This window comes from Mus caroli, chromosome 18 (assembly GCF_900094665.2).
Source record: "Mus caroli chromosome 18, CAROLI_EIJ_v1.1, whole genome shotgun sequence".
Lineage (NCBI taxonomy): Eukaryota > Metazoa > Chordata > Mammalia > Rodentia > Muridae > Mus > Mus caroli.
In genome coordinates, this window is record NC_034587.1 from 34,550,638 (window position 1) to 34,571,040 (window position 20,403).

At 40.9% G+C, this 20,403-nt stretch overlaps 2 protein-coding genes across 2 annotated transcripts; both read left to right on the forward strand.

Annotated features, from left to right (window-relative positions):
* The first annotated feature begins 2,922 nt into the window (after positions 1-2,922).
* LOC110284912 (protocadherin beta-8-like) lies at positions 2,923-5,498 on the forward strand. The gene has a single exon (XM_021150908.2). It carries the CDS (start codon positions 3,088-3,090, stop codon positions 5,440-5,442), a length of 2,355 nt encoding a protein of 784 aa, XP_021006567.1. The 5' UTR covers positions 2,923-3,087; the 3' UTR covers positions 5,443-5,498.
* Positions 5,499-16,078: 10,580 nt separating this feature from the next.
* On the forward strand, positions 16,079-19,595 carry LOC110284910 (protocadherin beta-4-like). The gene has a single exon (XM_021150906.1). It carries the CDS (start codon positions 16,255-16,257, stop codon positions 18,631-18,633), a length of 2,379 nt encoding a protein of 792 aa, XP_021006565.1. The 5' UTR covers positions 16,079-16,254; the 3' UTR covers positions 18,634-19,595.
* Positions 19,596-20,403: the final 808 nt, after the last annotated feature.

Genomic DNA, 20,403 nt, shown 5'->3' on the forward strand with positions numbered 1-20,403 from the left:
TCGACCAAAAAAAAAGAGCCATTTAAAACCTTCTTTATAAACTAATACTTATTTTAAAAATATTATCAAGCTATCTTTCTCTCTTAGAAAAAGACAGTAGCATCATGATCCTAGATAGCTTTTATATAATTACACAAAATTCCATAAAAAATTCAAGGTTTATGCCCACAAAACAAAAATCCAAAATCCAAAACAAAAATATAAACATATGGCCAGAAAAAGATTCAGATAGTAGAAATTAAACTGCCAAATAGTTTTAAATGTATACCTAGTATGTTAAAATAAGAAAGTGTATAAAATAGAAATAAGGAAACTTTACCATCAAATCAAAATCTTAAACTGTAAATTCTGCAGCTGAAAAAAAAAGACGACATAGAACTAAGTTGTTGGATGTAATCGCTATTAAATGTAGAGGAAGTGGATGCAAGATGACTCCAGATGAAACATCCAAATAGAAGTAGAAAGAAAACATAATAAAAATATAGAAAAGAACACTGGTAACATTTGGGATCTAGTGAAGTCCTCTAAATGTAATCCTACAACAGTAATCCTAGAAGAGGCAAGATAATTTTTTTAAAAGGACAGTGAGCAACAATTACTAGACTGGTAAAAATTCCTGCACCATTCAGGAAGCTTAGTGAAACACAGTCAGAATAAACAAAAGACGAAGCAAGCAGGTGCGACAAGTTGTTAGATGCCAAGTCAAATGGGAAAACATCTTAAAGCAACCACATGACTATGATAAAATTATTTACTCTATGAAAAGGACAGCTGTTTTTAAACACTGGAGCTAAAGACAATGTCTTTAAGGTCTTGTAAGTTGTTTTAAAAGTAGAATTATATCATCAGTATACACACCCTCCAAGAATGTTTTCCAACAGAGAATTAAGTAATATTAATCAGCACCAAAAGAGATGATTTTGGTGTCAATCATTAGATAGAAAGTCAATGACCTGTTGTATGGCAGTCACAGAACCAGACTTGAGAAATGGGCACTTTATAGACCAGTGAAAAGCATGTGTGTTACACAGGTCCGCCTTGGGCAGTTTTCGAGTCACCACATGAACATGCTGCTGAAGTCATCAAATGTTCTTCCTGTTAAACAAGAGACAGGTTAAATAGACACATTTCTCGTCAGGGGTCTTCATCAGAGTTGCTGGCAAAGTAAAATGACAGGGAATCCAACCCTAAAACAGCCAAGAACTTCTGCAGAGGCTAAAGAGAATTGTTTTGTAGGAAAGATGGCTCTTGGTTCCTTAGATGCAAACCATTCTGTGTCACTTTTTATATCTATCCTGAAACCGGACACTACAGTGACTGTTTGTAAGGTCAACATTCCTGAAAGTCTCTTCCATATGCATCTAGTTCTGTCCACAAAAGGAAGCAGGTGCATCAAACTGTATAAAACTCACTTTCTGACGGATTTAAAGAAAAAGCTAAACTGGTGATGATTATCTATTCAAGAAAACAAACAGCAGCTAGTTCAAAGGCACCAAGACCCTGTACACATGTGCTATGCCCAATGTGAGGCCTTGCATCTCAAATCAGCTGCTGAAATAGTGCAATAAACTAAAAACATGGAGAAGACCAAAATGTGCCTCAAAGCTAGGAGACACAATGCAAGCATCGTGGCTTTTACAAAGGAACACACTGGAAAGGAAATAGGTAAAATTCACAAAAAGAGATCTGAATGAATTTCAGTTTCTGATGCATCTAGCCAAAAAATTGTATAAGATAACTGGAAGAATATCAAAAAGCCAACGTCATGAGACAGATGAACCCACAGAGAAGCTAATTGTAATGTATCAGTACACATAGAAGAAGATGGGAACATGGACTTCCCAGATGTGATCTTGGTAACAAGGCACTTTGTTCAATCAAAGCTTGACTCTCCTCTCCCGCAAAAGACAGAGCTCTAGAGATCAGTGGTTTTCCTAGGTGTACTGATAGTCCTCTCTCAGCAATCTGATTCATGAATAATTCCAGTTCTAGCAACATAAGAGATCTTCTGGCTGGGTGCAATGCATGTATGTCTTCAGTCCCCAGTACTCAGCATCAAAGACTGGCAGATTTTTTTTTTTTTTTTTTTTTTTTTTTTTTTTTAGTTTGAGGCCAGCCTGGTCTACATAGTGAGTTCCAGGACATTTGGGCTACAGAGAAAACTCCTGTCTCAAACAAACAAATCTTTTGAAAGAAATATAAGCCTGAGAATTATCTCACCAAAATAATCAAGACAGAGAACAAGCCCAGGTCAGTTCATTAGCTCTTCTCAGTGGACATGTTACATACCAAGAACTCTTACTGTTACAGAATGCTTTAAAGTCCTTTTTCATTTCCATTGAGGAACCAACTTCAAAAAGCAAACAAATAAAAAACATCTTTCCTGCAACAAGCAGTTGGGAACATCTTTGCTATTCTTGTAACTCACATAACATTTTGTGTAATTCACATTTGTTGTAAGTGGCTAGACCATCTGCATCGACCTGTTTACTGATGGTTGTTGGTGAAGATGAATCAATTTGTCAGTTACACACACACATATTACAGAGTAAATTTATACTTTAAAGTAACAAAAACAGTACTGTAATTTTTGAAAAGTCAGGAGAGTTAGTAGTCCAATTTAAGGTAGTAGTCACAATAACTTTGAAACATTTGTATGTTCTTTGTAAGTGGAACCCCCAAGTGGGAAGTTTTAGTACTTTTTCAGGCAAGTCTCTAACACTTTGAATACCAGCTGTTAAAACAAAATAAAAAGTGAAACAAATGGATTTTAACAAGGGAGCGAAAAAAGGAACACAATGAAAAAGGGTACATGCAATAGTGAATAAGGACGCTTGGTGGCGCTGCAGGCTAAGCATATGAATAATGGGCTCTGCTGATGCCCTGGAAGCCATTACCGAATCAGAACTTACACCACTCCCTAAAAGAAGGTAGCATTCACTTTGGATCTAAGGAAGCGATCTCCAGAGAAGGCACAGCTCCAACGGGAAGCCAGCGAGTAAAATTTAGTTCTGCTATTTCATCAAAGCACGTGTGTGGATTCTAACACTTTAGAGACCCTGCACAGATCTGGATCCCCTGTGAACAATGGAGACAGCGCTAGCAAAAAGATCACAACAAAGGCAAGTTGTTTTTCTTACTATGCTGTTGCTTTTGTGTGTGTCTGGTTCAGAGGCGATTAAATATTCCATGCCAGAAGAAACAGAGAGTGGCTACTTGGTGGCTAACCTGGCACAAGATCTGGGGATCAGGGTTGGGGAACTGGCAGCTAGAGAGGCACGAGTCCATCACAGAGGAATCAAAGACCTCTTGCAGCTGGATGCAGAGACAGGAAATCTGTTCTTGAAGGAAAAATTAGACCGTGAGGTGCTGTGCGGGGCGACAGAACCCTGTGTGCTGCACTTCCAGATCATACTGAAAAACCCTGTGCAGTTCTTTCAAACTGAACTGCAGCTCACAGATATAAATGACCACTCTCCGGAGTTCCCTGACATGGAAATGCTCCTAACAATCCCTGAGAGCGCCCAGCCAGGGACTGTGTTTCCTCTGAAGGCAGCTCAGGACCCTGACATAGGGAGCAACGCTGTTCAGAACTATACAGTCAGTCCCAACCTCCATTTCCATGTCATTACTCTCAGTCGCTCAGATGGCAGGAAATACCCAGAGCTGGTGCTGGACAGAGCCCTGGACAGGGAGGAGCAGCCTGAGCTCACTTTAATCCTCATGGCTCTGGATGGGGGAGCTCCACGAAGGTCTGGGATGACCACAGTTCATATTGAAATCATGGACATCAATGACAATGCTCCCCAGTTTGTACAATCGCTCTATGAGGTGCAGGTTCCTGAGAATTTCCCCCTTGATGCCTTAGTTGTCACAGTCTCTGCCAGGGATTTAGATGCTGGGATATATGGCAATATAGCCTACTCTCTGTTTCAAGGTGATGGAGACTCCCAACCATTTGTAATAAATGAAATCACAGGAGAAATCCGTCTAAGCAAAAAGTTGGATTTTGAAGTAACTCCATACTATAATGTGGAAATCGCAGCTGCGGATGGAGGGGGACTTTCAGGAAAATGCACTGTAGCTGTTCAGGTGTTGGATGTGAATGATAATGCTCCAGAGTTGACGATCTCTACGCTCTCAAGCCCTATCCCCGAAAACTCCCCAGAGACTGTCGTTGCTGTGTTTGGTGTTTTTGACCCGGATTCTGGGGACAATGGGAGGATGGTGTGCTCTATTCAGAACGAACTTCCATTTCTTTTAAAGTCCACATTTGAGAACTATTATACTTTAGCGACAGAGAGGCCACTGGATAGAGAGAGTATCGCTGAGTACAACATCACCATCACTGTCTCAGACATGGGCACACCCAGGCTCGCAACCCAGCACACTATAAAAGTGCAGGTGTCTGACATCAACGACAACGCCCCCGCCTTCACGCAAACCTCCTACACCCTGTTTGTCCACGAGAACAACAGCCCCGCCCTGCACATAGGCACCATCAGTGCCACAGACTCAGACTCAGGCTCTAATGCCCACATCACCTACTCGCTGCTGCCGTCCCAGGACCCTCAGCTGGCCCTCTCCTCGCTCATCTCCATCAACGCTGACAACGGGCAGCTGTTTGCGCTCAGGGCATTGGATTATGAGGCCCTGCAGGCCTTCGAGTTCCGCGTGGGCGCCACAGATGGAGGTTCGCCCGCGCTCAGCAGCCAGACTCTGGTGCGCGTGGTGGTGCTGGATGACAATGACAATGCGCCCTTCGTGCTCTACCCACTGCAGAACGCTTCTGCGCCCTACACTGAGCTGCTGCCCAGGGCGGCGGAGCCTGGATACCTGGTCACCAAGGTGGTGGCAGTGGACCGCGACTCTGGCCAGAATGCCTGGCTGTCATTTCAGCTGCTCAAGGCTACGGAGCCTGGGTTGTTCAGCGTGTGGGCGCACAATGGCGAGGTGCGCACCACCAGGCTGCTGAGTGAGCGAGATGCACCCAAACACAGGCTGCTGTTGCTGGTCAAGGACAATGGAGAGCCTCTGCGCTCTGCCAGCGTCACAATGCACGTGCTAGTGGTGGATGGCTTCTCTCAGCCCTACCTGCCCCTGCCAGAGGTGGCGCTGGATCCTACACGGGAAGAAGATAATCTCACGCTGTATCTTGTCATCTCTTTGGCATCTGTGTCTTCTCTCTTCCTCTTGTCCGTGCTACTGTTCGTGGGGGTGAGGCTGTGCAGGAGGGCCAGGGAGGCCTCTCTGGGAGGCTGCTCTGTGCCTGAGGGACACTTTCCTGGCCACCTGGTGGACGTCAGCGGGGCAGGGACCCTGTCCCAGAGCTACCAGTATGAGGTGTGTCTGAGCGGAGACTCTGGGATTACAGATTTTAAGTTCCTGAAGCCCAGCATTCCCAACAGTCTGATTCCAGACAATTACATGTTGAATAGTTAAAATTACGGAAAATTCTTAGTAATCATCAGGAGAAGGATAAGTCGGAGTAGCTTGGATGTCCGTATTTTTCCGGTAATTAGTAATACTTCTTTGAGATTATGTCTTATTTCTATGTGCTTTTACTTTTTACATAATCAATTAATGCTTCGATACTTTCTGTCACTAGCAGGAAGTAAAAATCTTTACTCTGCTAGTGATAACTCAAAGTTTTAAAATCTCATTTAATGTAGTGTATTTGACAAGCAATGTAGAATGCCAAACATTTTCAAAATTTATCTGTAACAGTTTTTATTTTGATTTTCTTAGAACATACACTCACTGTACAATGTGGTAGATTTGTTGTGATGCTTGCATACATGTAGATAGTGTACTTTGAGCATACTCATCCCTGATCATCAGTCTCCCCCTATAATTTCACAATGTCCCTAACTATCACCTGGAAGCGAAAATGTTCTTCTATTGTCATTGTGTGTGGCTATTGTTCCATTCATTTTCCTGCAAACAATGTAGCTTCATTTTTCTTAATGGATTAGTAAAATTACATTATGTGGATTATAGGTGCAGTTCAGTTGGTAGAGTATTTGCTTAGCACGCACAGTATACTGTGTTTGAGTGCCAGCATCACATAGCATGTTTAAGCTCATCTGAGTTATATGAGTCTCTGTCTTTCAAAACAAAAAACAAAAAAACAAAACAAAACTGCACTTTACAAATAAGTACTTTTTCTTTACTCATCCATTACAACAATATTAAACGGTTCCCTCAACAGTTAAGTAAAATGTTAACTACAGATGTTTCTTTGAGAAGTATAATAGTTTGAACTCCTTTAGAAACAATAGCCTTAGCCCATCTCTTTATTGACACTTGTTATTAACATTTTGAGACAAGGGGTCTCTACTAGCCCTGGCTGTCCTGGCATCACTATGTAGACTGAGTTGGCCTCACCGAGACCCACCTGCTTCTGCCTCCTGAGTATGGGGATTACAGTCATGCACCACGCACCCAGCAGCAATTAATATTCAAGATTTCATTTTAATATAGACCAAAGGTTAAAAACTTTGATAAATACATTGGATTACTTTTAAGCTTTTAGTCTTCAGGGTTGTTCAAAGCATATTCAAATAACAGGAATAAATTAAACATATGTTTTAAACTACTGAACAGGTTTTCTTCATATTTTTTGGTGAAGTCTATAGTTAGATGCCTATTTGGTTTGTAAATTTTGAGTTGTTGTAAAGAAAGCCCCTTGGGATAAGTTTTAAGGTACTACAGTGAAGACCGTGTTCTGTTAAGCACTATTGCTTACTAATACCCATTTCCCATGTATATGATGACTTAGGAGGAAATCTTTTCTTAGCTTCCTTCAAGATTCCCTCAGATTGTAACCTGACATGATTTAGGATTACTCGGAATCTTGCTCGAATAATAACTTTGATTCATATTCTCCCTCCATCTTTGTAATTTAAAAAATGTACAAAGCTGGAATTACAGAACAATAACCCTGAGAAAGGTTAAATTGACTACAACTTAGAGTTAAAGCTGTTAGGATTCACAACTCCAAATAATACGGCCAGTTTGAATGAAATGTGTCTCAGCTTTCTACTGTTGTTGTAAAACACCATGAACAAGGCAAGAAGAAAGATTTCTATTTAGAAATACTCTATCAAAAAATAAAGAGTTCCCCTGGGGCCTTACAGTTTTAGAGGGTGAGAGTCGATGACTGTCATGGCAGGGATTTCGGCAGAAGGCAGGAATGGTGCTGGAGCTGAAAGCTTACACACTGATTCAGGAGCAAGGGGCTGGATGAGAATGGCACGGGATTTTGGAACCACAAAACTCATTCCTACTGACATACCAGCTCCAACAAGGCGACACCTACTCCTTCCCAAACTGTTCTATCAACTGGGGACCAAGCACTCAGATATGCGAGCCTATGGGGACCATTCTCCTTCAGACTACAGGGACTGGGACTGGGGATCTGTTGTTGAACACTTTCTCTTTATAGCATGCTCATGGCCTTAGGTTCTATCTCCAATACCACGAAAGAAGAACTTTTCTATGGGTGGTTACTCTCCTAGTGTTTTCTCTAGTTATTAAGATTAATACATTAGTGAATCTTAGTACAGGGCAGATTATTAATTATAGATACATAGAAGTACACTATTCCTTTGACCAAGGTCCTAGACTATATAAAAATAGAACACACTTCTATGTATCGATAGCCCTTCTTCTTATTTGTGCTGCATGATACAAATTTCATTCTTATGAATTATATATGCATGAACATATGTTCATAATTATTCAAAGACATATTGTTGAAAGTCAAAGGATGAAAAAGATACCATCTAAACAGTAAACAAAAGAGAGTTGGAGAACAGCAAAATCAACCAAAAAGTTAATTTTTAAGATTATTAAAACAGTGTTAAAGAGGGCCATTATAAATAAAAGTGAAAATATAACAACTAAACATACATATACCTAAATATAATCTCTCAAAGTAAATGTATGTGTTGATTTTTATGGTACTGTGATAAAATACTCTGACCAAGGCAATTTAAGGGATGAAGGATTTATTTCATATCACACTTCTAGGGTAAAACAGTCATGACAAGGAAGCGCTAGAGCTTGAAGTAGTTGGCCACATTGCATTTACAGTCAGGAAGCAGAGAACAATGAATGCTTGTGTTCGCCACAGTTTCTATTTTTATATAGTCTAGGATCTTGTTCAAAGGAATAGTGCTACTCACAGTGGGCATTCTTCAATGTGATCTAATCAAGCGAGTTTCCTAAAAACGTGCCCAGAGGTGCACGTTTCAGGTGACTCCAGATCTCATCAAGTTAACAATGGAGATCACACATCACAACAAATTAAGCAAAACTTGACACAAATAATATTCAATTTCGATTAGTTAATTTGATTGGAGTAAGAAAACCGCCTACATCATTAATGAGGCACACCTTTGTGTGTGGTATGAGGGTGTGTACAGAGATGTTAACTGAGGAGATAAGACTTGGCATAAACATGTAGGGACTATCCATTCCATGGAGTAGGTCCAAGACTGAATAAAAAAATGGAATTAAGTAGGAAATTAAGAAAATTTGAAAATGTAAGGAACTCAATGTATTTCTAAGCAGTCAATAAGGCACATAAGAAATCACAAGAGACACGATAAAATCCCCGAAGTGACTGAAATGTGAAAATACAACACGCCAGAATGTATGATGTACTATTAAAGTTACACTTAGAAGAAAATTATAGGAGAAAATAACACTTTAAAAAAAAATCTTAGAATCAGAAAGTCACCGTTTTAGTCAGGGATTCTATTCCAGCACAAAACATCATGACCAAGAAGCAAGTTGGGGAGGAAAGGGTTTATTCAGCTTACATTTCCACATTGTTGTTCATCACCAAAGGAAGTCAGGACTGGAACTCAAGCAGGTCAGGAAGCAGGAGCTGATGCAGAGGCCATGGAGGGATGTTACTTACTGGCTTGCTTCCCCTGGCTTGCTCAACTTGCTTTCTTATAGAACCCAAGACTACCAGCCCAGGGATGGTCCCACCCACAGTGGGCCCTCTCCCCTGGATCACTAACTGAGAAAATGCCCCACAGCTGGATCTCATGGAAGCACTTACCCAACTGAAGCTCCTTTCTCTGTGATAACTCCAGCTTGTGTTATGTTGAAACACAAAAACCAGCCAGCACAATTGACCCTTGTCAACTTGACACACAAACACATCACTATTAAGCCTCAACCCTTACTTTCTTATTTATCCCCAAGATCTAAATAACTCTAAAAGTCCCACAGTAGTTACAAATTCTTATATATTAAATTTTCAATCCCCTTTAAATATCCAATCTATTTTAAAATTCAACGTCTTTTTACAATTCAAAGTTCCTAAACTGTGGGTTCCACTAAAATACTTTCTTCTTCCAGGAGGGAAAATATCAGTGTAAGTCACAATCATAAGCAAAATCAAACCTCATCTGTCCAATGCCTGGAATCCATTCACAATCTTCTGGGTTCCTCCAAGGGCTTGGGTCACTTCTCCAGCTTTGTAGCACACACCTTGTCTTCTAGGCTCCAGCTGCTTGTACTCCACTGGCATCTCCAAAACACTGCTGTTTTCTGCTGCACCTAGGCTTCACCAAGATCTTCTCATAGATTCTTTTCATGGTGGAAAGCCTCAACTCCTTTGCATGACCCCTTCAGTCCTGGACCATCAGTTGCAACTGAGGCTGCACCTTTGCCACTGTCTGGACTCAGTCGGGCCCTCAACCCTCAGGAGAATAAGGGTCCTGGTATTCAGGTGGGCAAGGGCTCAACAGGCTAACAAACAGACGTGAACACAAGGGAGTGTTGATCTGAATGTAATTTCTCAACGCGAGCATCTGACTTATATTACAGAAGAAAACAAGGAAGTTAGGTGACACATTAAGGTCATTCAAGGTACATTGAGGTTATCCAATGCAAAATGACTTTACACAAAACAGAGACATGCACACACAAAAGCTAACAGGAACTAGGCAGTGTTTACAACTGGGATAAAAATCAATGTCTACAACTGGGATCAAAAGCAGCCCCACCTAAGGTCAGCTTATTCTTGGAAGCCAGGGACAAAGGCTTTATGCCCTTGCCATAGTTCCAATTCTAGTCTTTTGTATAATCCACCTTCCCCCTAGGCCATTGTAAATTCCTGTGTAGGCAGTGACTCAGTTGTTGTTCTAAGTATTTACTCTAGTTCCTTCTTAGACCATAACCTTCCTTATTCCTAGGCCATTGTAAATTTCTCCACATGGGAGTGACTTGGCTACTATTCTAAGTTTACTTTGCAGACTAGCCCTGAGATTTCTAGCTCTTTTCCAGTAAATTGTAATGCCTGATATCTTACACTGTCTACACTGGAGTCTGAATGAGTAGCATTCTTACTAAAATCAAAACCCAAGTTTGGCTCAATGATTTCCTAGGATATTGGAACACTGGTGGAGGCTAATCTAACTTAGCTATACGTCAAAAATCATTTCTTAGAGGCACTTATAATAAAACAATATTGAAGGAAAGCACACAGATCCTTTCACCAACTGATGTAGGGACAAATTTGGGGCATTCATGCTATGGGATGCCAAGACTCCAGGAGACTAAGTTTCTGTGAAACTTTTTGCCTCAGAACTGTGTCCAACCCTTTGGGCCTGTCACGCAGTTTCCACTGGAGTGGCTGTGGCACACCTTCACCAATGGCCTTCCATGGCCTGTCACAGGGCCGATCCTCAGCTGCTCTTCATGACCACTTCATGCCTTCAAAACCAGTACTATCTGGGTGACGCTTACATAGTCCCAAGTCCAGAAGAAGCAGGAGGTACAACCTTGGCTATATCTGGAACACAGTCTCTTTGTGTTCTCAGAAAACTCTTCCCAGAAGATTTCACCTCAATGATGTGGGTCTCTTCTTAATCACCACTAATTTTTTAGTTCCAGCCAACCAGCATCAATAGTTCCAGTAATGCAAAGGTTTCACTTTAGTAGTTCTTGTATCTTGTTAGTAACAGCTGATTCTTTAGCCCCAGTTAACCAAACCACAGAATCTTCACAATCAAAACAGCAATGACCCTGACACAAGTCTTTAATCTTCCCTCTGAAATTTCACAAGCCAGGCCTCCATCTTATGCATTGTTCTCAACATTATCTTCTAAGCTCCTACGGAACATCCCACAAAGCTCTTAACACCAAATGGATCTTCTAGCCAAAAGTTCCAAAGTTCTTCTACAGTCCTCCCCCAAACATAGTCAGGTTATCATAGGAATACCCCACTCCTGGTACCAATTTTTCTTAGTCAGGGTTTCTATTCCTTCACAAAACATCATGACCAAGAAGCAAGTGTGGGAGGAAAGGATCCACTTTGCTGTTCATCGCCAAAGGAATTCAGAACTGGAACCCAAGAATGTCAGAAAGCAGGAGCTGATGTGGAGGCCATGGAGGGATGTTTCTTACTGACTTGATCAGCTTGCTTTCTTATAGAATCCATGACTACCAGTCCAGGGAAGGCATTACCCATAATGGCCCTCCCACACTTGATCACTAATTGAGAAAATGCCTCCTTACAGGTGGATCTCATGGAGGCATTTCCTCAAGGGAGGTTCCTTTCTCTGTGATAACTCCAGCTTGAGTCAAGTTGACACACGAAACCAGTCAGTACAGTCACACTTCTACTTTAAGGCAAGACCTGTATTTTTGGTGGGTATAAAGCCAGGTGGGTTATATTGAACTAGTCTCAAATAAAGGAACAAAGAAAACATTTGAATAATGAGAACATTCTAAACACCAGTGGCAAAAGTATATCAGAGTGGATGGCATCAGTGAATTAGAAAATGAAAAACAGCAGAAGTGCAAATCAACTGAAGCAAAGGTTAGCATATTGCCATAATCAAGAAACCTAATAAATATACCCAGGTTAACCCAGGAATAAAGAAGATTCAAATTACCAAAATGTGGAATAATTGAGGGGTATTGTAACCTAACAGAACAGAGAGATTATAAGAGAATCCTCATACGTTTCATGGAAACTAGTTATAAAAATCAAGATTAACTAAAATAAAATTCCTAGAAACACACACTGCTAAAACTGACTAAAGGAGAAATAGAAAGTGAGAATAGACCCATAATTAATTCTTGTTAGTAGTAAAAGATTTTCACAAAGTCTGAGAACAAGATAACGTCACATACAAATCTACCAAATGTTAAAGAATTAACACCAATACTTAAATTTTTTTCATAAAATAGAGGGACAGAAAGTACTTATCAACTCAGGAGGATGGTAGTAGTCCCATTGTGACAAAAACAGACAAATACAATACAAGGAAACTAAATACCAATCTTCTTTAAGAGTGTCTTCAAAACTTCTCAACTGCTGGGCATGGTGGCACACGCCTTTAATCCCAGCACTCAGGAGGCAGAGGCAGGCGGATTTCTGAGTTGGAGGCCAGACTGGTCTACAAAGTGAGTTCCAGGACAGTCAGGGCTATACAGAGAAACCCTGTCTCGAAAAACCAAAACCAACCAACCAAACAACAACAACAAAACAAACAAAAAAAAACTTCTCAACTAAAAATTAGGATATTAATTCAATTGGCATATATGAAGATTACATATCACAGTCAAGAAAGATTACCCTAGGATTAAAACATCTGTTCATATTCAAATTAAATCAGTGCAATATGCCTTATTAAAATAACGGATAAAACCACACAACTATTTCAATAAATGGAGAAAAGCAATTTAGAAAATGCAACACTTTTCTATGATAATAAAGCACACTAAGAGGTAGGAGCAGAATGAACACTCTTCCATCTGCTAAAAACACAGCTACAAAACCCCATACATAGCATCCTATTTAACAGCGGAAAAAGTACAAAATAAAGATGTTTGATTTCATTGCTTCGATTTAACATTGTACTGGAAGTTCTAGCCATTGCAAATAGGAAAGAAAAATAAAATTATTCTAATTGAAAGCTGAAGAAATAATGACATATGTCTTAGTTAGGGTTTTACTGCTGTGAACAGACACCATGACCAAGGCAAGTCTTATAAAAAACAACATTTAATTGGGGCTGGCTTACAGGTTCAGAGGTTCAGTCCATTATCATCAAGGTGGGAGCATGGCAGCATCCAGGCAGGCATGGCAAAAGCAGAGCTGAGAGTTCTGTGTCTTCATCCAAAGGCTGCTAGTGGAAGACTGACTTCCAGGCAACTAGGGTGAGGGTCTTATACCCACACCCACAGTGACACACCCATTCCAACCAGGTCACACCTATTCCAACAAGGCCACACCTTCAGATGGTGCCACTCCCTGGTCCAAGGACATACAAACCATCACAACATATGATGCTGCTTATTTAAACAAAATGGCAGGGAATTTACAAAAGACAGATTTTTAAAGTTCGGCAAGTTTGCAGACAAAGATCACTATCCAAAAACCAAATGGAAAAAAAAATTCAGGCTTCACTAAAGAAGTATGCGATGTCATAGCAAGCACTGGAGGGCAATCCTGAAAGAAGTTTTAAAAGGTTTAAGTAATTACAACATATTCATGGACTGGAAGATTTAATTCTGCACAGAGGGTTGCATGTTCAATGATCAACACTCACTACAAAATTCTAGTTAACTTTTTACAGAAATTGCCAGGCCAACCCTAAAACTCATATGAAAATTAAAGGAGTCCTGAAATACAGAAACAAAGTTGAAAGAGTCATGACTCCTGATTTAGAGAACATTCTAACTTAGGGATTGGACATTTGAATGTGTGACTTGTTACACATGTATGTAATATATTTTATCTAGCATATACTGGTATTTAATAAAACTATTAAAAGACCTTTGTGTCTTTTTCCAGTTATGCTTAAGGCTCTTGCATGTATAATACTAGAGAGTAGGTAAAGTGCCATTTAATTCCATGAATACTAGTTCATCTCTCTTTGTATATTTACATTACAAAACTATCTCAAGTATCAACTCTTATTTAATCACTTATGATGTAATTGACCATAAAAAGTCTTTCACTGTAGCAATCAATCTACCTTACCCGACTGAGGAATAATTTTTAGGTGATTTATATTTATTGGCTCAGTTTCTATTGTTTCTATTGTTGTGACAAAACTATGATCCAAAGCAAGTTGGACGGGAACAGGTTTATTTACCTCCACATCACTGTTCATCATTAAAGGAAGTTACGACAGGAACTCAGGCAGGGCAGGACCCTGTCAGCAGGAGCTGATGCAGAGGCCATGGGGGTGCTGCTTACTGCCCTGCTCCCCATGGTTGGCTTTGACTGCTTCCTTATAAGGCAGAGGATGATCATCCTAGGAGTGGCATCACCCAAAATGGGCTCCACTCCTATCAATCACTAATTAAGAAAAGGCCTAACAGTTTTGTCTATAGACAGATCTTACGGAGGCATTTTCTCAATTGAGGCTTCCTTCTCTTTGAATGACTATAGTTTGTATCAAGCTGACATACAAAGCAGCTGACACGCATCCTATCAACTCCCAGAAATATATATTTTCTGATAAATTTAGAGAAATAATCCAGAGCATAATATGTTAGGAAACCTTTCTTGATGCTTAATTGTAATTTGGAACACTTATTGGCTCTAATATCATTTTAAAATACCTACACATAGATGTTTTATATACCAAGCCTGAGAATAATTAACTGTATGTGTCTTACCTACAAACCACTGATTTCTAAGTTGGTCACTATTCCTCCTGGCTGGTGATTACTTCTGATGACAGATAAAGAATTTTTTAAAAATCTAATAATAGTTGAAAACTGGAGTACAGATTACATGCCACCCCTGATATGTATGTACATAAATACACAAACCAAGGCTGAAATTTTGATTTACTGATAACTTTGTACAAATTATTTTCCTAATTCTACTTGGGCATATAAGAGATTGTGTAACTTCAACGTAACTTCAAACTCTACTTTTCTGATTCACATGGCATGTGACATCGAGAAAATCATTTAAGCCAAATCTCAATTTCTACATCTATAAAACATGGACAATGCAAAGAAGAATTTCACAGAGTTGATGGGGAAGGGAATGAATTAATTTTTAAAGTGTTAATAATTCTTCCCATGTGGTGACATATATTGTTAGTATGACTGAGATTTTATTTGTTTTTTAATTACAAAAGGAACTGGAAATAGATGATCTCAAAGACTCTTTGTCAACATGTAGAACTGGGAAAATAAAAGGGAGTTATTTGTTCTGAACTCTTTAAGCCTAACCAGAAACCTGCCTACTATGTTAGGAACGTTTGTACTTGTTTTGCTCTGGAGACTTCCCTTCATTTTTAAAATGACAGATCCTTGGTGCTTATTCTTTTGTATATTTATAGTTTCACTGTATTTGAGATAGGTGCCCCTGCAGGTGTAAATGGAACTACTTTAGTACATTCATTTATTCAGCTGATGCTTATTCAACGATTACTATAATCCATGTTTTCCAGTTCCAGAATGAGAGAGTACCGGCATATTTTAGCAACAGCTTATTTAAAATAAATCACAAATCAATTCAATAACTTATTGAAATAAGATCCAAAAAGCACAGGAACCGTGCATAAGAAAGACAAAAGATGGACTTCTGCAATTTTCACACCACTGTTGAAAAATAGAAACTATACTTAGAAAAATAATGTCTTCTTAAGGGATAATGTGCTACAGATAACTTGAAAATTTTTGCATTGCTCAAGAGTTCTTACTTCAGAAGAAAACACTTCTAACTATTATGAAGTGAATTCGAAATTAAGGATTTAATTCACTTGGTTATATTATGCAAAATACAAAAGTATTGTCGATTCCTACCAATTGGCCATGTGGGATAATTGAGTTAACTTTCTTCTTTCGTTCTAAAAATTTTTTGGGCACATCCCCGACGATGAAATAACCGCCAATTATACAACTTAAAGCAGGAACAACACTCGTAAACATAGTAAGCACAAGCATTTCTAAATGTCCCTTTGGAAATTTTCAAAAGGTTTCCGATTTGAAAATACTGTCAGTTTTTCAATATGAACGCAGGGTGGCGCTGCAGGCTAAGGTTTGTGAAAAACTGCTAAAAGCTTCCTGGTCCTTTGTGTTGCAAGACAGAATCAAAACCACACAAGTACAGGAAACATCTGAAGAAATACCCGACCCTGAATGGGTTTGGGCCGGGGTATACTACATGAACAAAGTTTCTTCCAACCAAGAATTTAGCATTCAAGGCGTTCAGAGGCTGTTGAACAATTGGATGTAATCACTCGTGTTTTCACCATGGAGAACCTGGAGAGAAATCATCGAAACAGGCAAGTGATTCCTTTCCTTTTTATGCTGCTTTGGGATCAGGTCCTCATGGTGCCTACTCGGTACTCTGTCTTGGAGGAAACAGAAAGTGGCTCCTTTGTAGCCCACCTGGCCAAGGATCTGGGTCTGAGTGCTGGGGAGCTGGCTGCCAGGTCTGCACGGGTGGTGTCTGACCATGACAAACAGCAATTCGTTCTAGAACCTGAGACTGGAGATTTGCTTCTGAGGGAGAAACTAGACAGGGAAGAACTGTGTGGCTCTGTGGATCCCTGTGTGCTGCATTTCCAAGTGTTCCTAGAAAAGCCAATGCAGTTTTTTCAAGGAGAATTATTGATCCAGGATATAAATGACAACTCACCAGAATTCCCAGATAAAGAATTGCTCTTGAAAATACTGGAAAACAGCCAGCCAGGCACACGGTTTTCATTAAAATTAGCCCAGGATTTGGACGTGGGCAGCAATGGGCTTCAACAATACACAATAAGCCCCAACTCTCATTTTCATGTCCTCACTCGAAATAATAGTGAAGGCAAGAAATACCCAGAGTTGGTGCAGGACAGAGCCCTGGACAGAGAGGAGCAGGCAGAGCTGAGCTTAATCCTCACAGCTCTGGATGGCGGGTCTCCACCGAGGTCAGGAACAGCCCTGGTTCGAATCCTGATCATGGACATCAATGACAATGCTCCTGAGTTTGTGAACAGCCCCTATGAGGTGCAGGTCCTAGAGAGCAGTCCCCCAGACTCCCCTGTCCTGACTGTCTTGGCATGGGATGCAGATGTCGGCAACTTTGGGAGAGTTTCCTATGGCTTGTTCCAAGCATCAGATGAAATCCAGAAAACTTTCTCAATAAACGAATTCACTGGAGAAATACGACTGAAAACGAAATTGGATTTTGAAAAAACTAAATCTTACCATGTAGAAATTGAGGCCACAGATGGAGGAGGCCTTTCTGGGAAGGGCTCTGTGGTGATAGAGGTGGTGGATGTGAACGACAATGCCCCAGAGCTGACCATATCTTCACTGACCAGCTCTGTCCCAGAAAATGCTCCAGAAACTGTAGTTGCTATCATCCGAATACGGGATAGAGATTCTGGAGAGAATGGGAAGATGATTTGTTCTATTTCAGATCATGTGCCATTCATTTTAAAACCCTCTTACAAGAACTTTTACACCCTGGTGACAGAGAGCCCTCTGGATAGAGAGAGCAGAGCTGAGTACAACATCACCATCACAGTCTCCGACCTGGGCACCCCCAGGCTCACAACCCAGCACACCATAACAGTGCAGGTCTCTGACATCAACGACAACGCCCCTGCCTTCACCCAAACCTCCTACACCATGTTCGTCCACGAGAACAACAGCCCCGCCCTGCACATAGGCACCATCAGTGCCACAGACTCAGACTCAGGCTCCAATGCCCACATCACCTACTCGCTACTGCCGCCCCACGACCAACAGCTGGCCCTCCACTCGCTCATCTCCATCAACGCTGACAATGGGCAGCTATTTGCGCTCAGTGCGCTGGACTATGAGGCCCTGCAAGGCTTCGAATTCTACGTGGGTGCCACAGACCGAGGCTCTCCTGAGCTCAGCAGCCGGGCTCTGGTGCGCGTGGTGGTGCTAGATGACAATGACAATGCGCCCTTCGTGCTCTACCCACTGCAGAACGCTTCTGCGCCCTGCACTGAGCTGCTGCCCAGGGCGGCGGAGCCTGGATACCTAGTCACCAAGGTGGTGGCTGTGGACCGCGACTCTGGCCAGAATGCCTGGCTGTCATTCCAGCTGCTCAAGGCCACGGAGCCCGGACTGTTCAGCGTGTGGGCTCACAATGGTGAGGTGCGCACCACCAGGCTGCTGAGTGAGCGAGATGCACCCAAGCACAGGCTGCTGCTGCTGGTCAAGGACAATGGAGAGCCTCAGTGCTCTGCCAGTGTCACGCTGCACGTGTTGCTGGTGGATGGCTTCTCTCAACCTTACCTGCCCCTGCCTGAAGTGGCGCGCGATCCCGCACAGGATGATACAGATGTGCTCACGCTCTACCTTGTCATTGCCTTGGCTTCTGTGTCTTCTCTCTTTCTTTTGTCCGTGCTGATGTTCGTGGGAGTGAGGCTGTGCAGGAGGGCCAGGGAACCCTCTCTGGGTGGCTGCTCTGTGCCTGAGGGCCACTTTCCTGGCCACCTGGTGGATGTGAGCCATGCAGGGACCCTGTCCCAGAGCTACCAGTATGATGTGTGTCTAACAGGAGAATCTGGAACTGGTGAGTTCAAATTCCTCAAACCCATAGTCCCCAACCTAATGGTTCAGGATACGGGAAATCTTCCCTGCAGGGATAGCTTTGTATTCAGCTAAGTATATATTTCCCCAACTGATGTACAAATGTTTTCTTTTAAGAAATGATCTTGGTCCTATGAAGTTTTCCACTAGTTTAACCTACTTATATCTCTTACAGTGCTGATAGTTTCTTTCTTATTGATATAAACATATTAGGGTTTTAGTTGTACTAAAATATTTCTTATTTTTCGCCACATATGACTATCTCTTAGTGATTAACATTTCCACAAGCATATATAATCCAAATAATATAAGATTTTTTAATATAAAACTATCTCAAAAAAACTCTTGTGTTTGTGTATGGATTTGTGACATCTGCTCTTTTCATGAAGTTTCATCTTTTCAAAGGTAGATTGTTTAAAATCACTTATGTTGCCTGAATTTTTCTGTGTGGCTAGAAAGCAACATAGGAACAACAATGTGAACTAACAAGCACCCCCAGAGCTCCTAGGGATTAAACCACCAACCAAAGAGCACACATGGTGGAACTCATGGCCCCAGCCGCATATGTAGCAGAGGATGGCCTAGTCGGTCATCAATGGGAGGAGAGGCCCTTGGTCCTGTGAAGGCTCGATGCCCCAGTGTGGGGGAACGCCAGAGCCAGGAAGCAGGAGCGGGTGGCTTGGTGAGAATGGGAGGGGGAGAGAAAAGAGGAAAGGAGGAGGGTGTTTTTCGGAGGGGAAATCAGGAACAGAGATAACATTAGAAATGTAAATAAAGAAAATGTCCAATAAAAAGAAAGTAGCATTATGTCGTGTTCATTGCCAGTGTAAGCCCCCTGAATAGCCAAGCCTTAAAATTTAAAGCGTATCAATTTACACAAAGGTTGTGACAATTTTTGTTTGTGAGCATCATGCATGCTAGTAGCTTTATTTACTTGGTTGTGCATGTTCTGGAATTTTGAAGTTATATTTGGCAAAAATTAAAGAGAATGTGTAGTTTCTCATGCTGTTTATTAAATAAAACTGTTAAATCACTGATTTAATATAATTTCTTTTATTGATATCAGAATCCGAATTATGTCCTATCCTTCTGAAAAGGAAAAGTCAAGTTATTGAGGGTATCACATGTATCCTTTTCTTTCTTCCCAATACAAAGAAGTCCAATTATGGTGTAGTGTGTGTTCTTGCGTGCGTGCGTGCGTGCGTGCGTGCGTGCGCATGTGCATGTGCGTGCATGTGTGCACGTGTGTGTGTGTGTGTGTGTGTGTGTGTGTGTGTGTGTGTGTGTGTTTTCCAGACCTTCTCCCACCTTTCAAACGAGGAAGTTTCTCTCCATGTTTAGGAATTCTGCTTGATTCTCTTCATTAGTAGGTTTCAATACTTCTCACTTTGCGTTTCTAGGTGTCTTCGAGTAGAGAATATCAATCAACAAAAAATATTTTTGGTGTTAAGTCATTTTGTTTTGTTGTTTAGCATACCCTTAAGTTACTTTGATTTAAACTGATGAATAATAATGAATATTATTTTGCCTGTTAATAGGTCAGAGCAGCAGCTATTTATTGATTTGTAATTGTTGTGACATTCTGTTGTGTTAATAAGTCGGTGATCTGGTTGATTTCTAACTGGCTATATGTATGTAGGTAAGACTATACCAAAATTCCTAGAACTTTTGGCAGAAAATGAGCAATTGAAAAATATTCTTCATATTCTTCTATTTATTATTAAATCTTATGGTCATTGTACTGCAAATGAAGTTGTTGTACTTTACCCAAATTACCCCACCATCAGCTAAGCCGAATAACAGCTAAAAGGCAAATTACTGGCAGTTTGAGTTTCTCTTCAAATG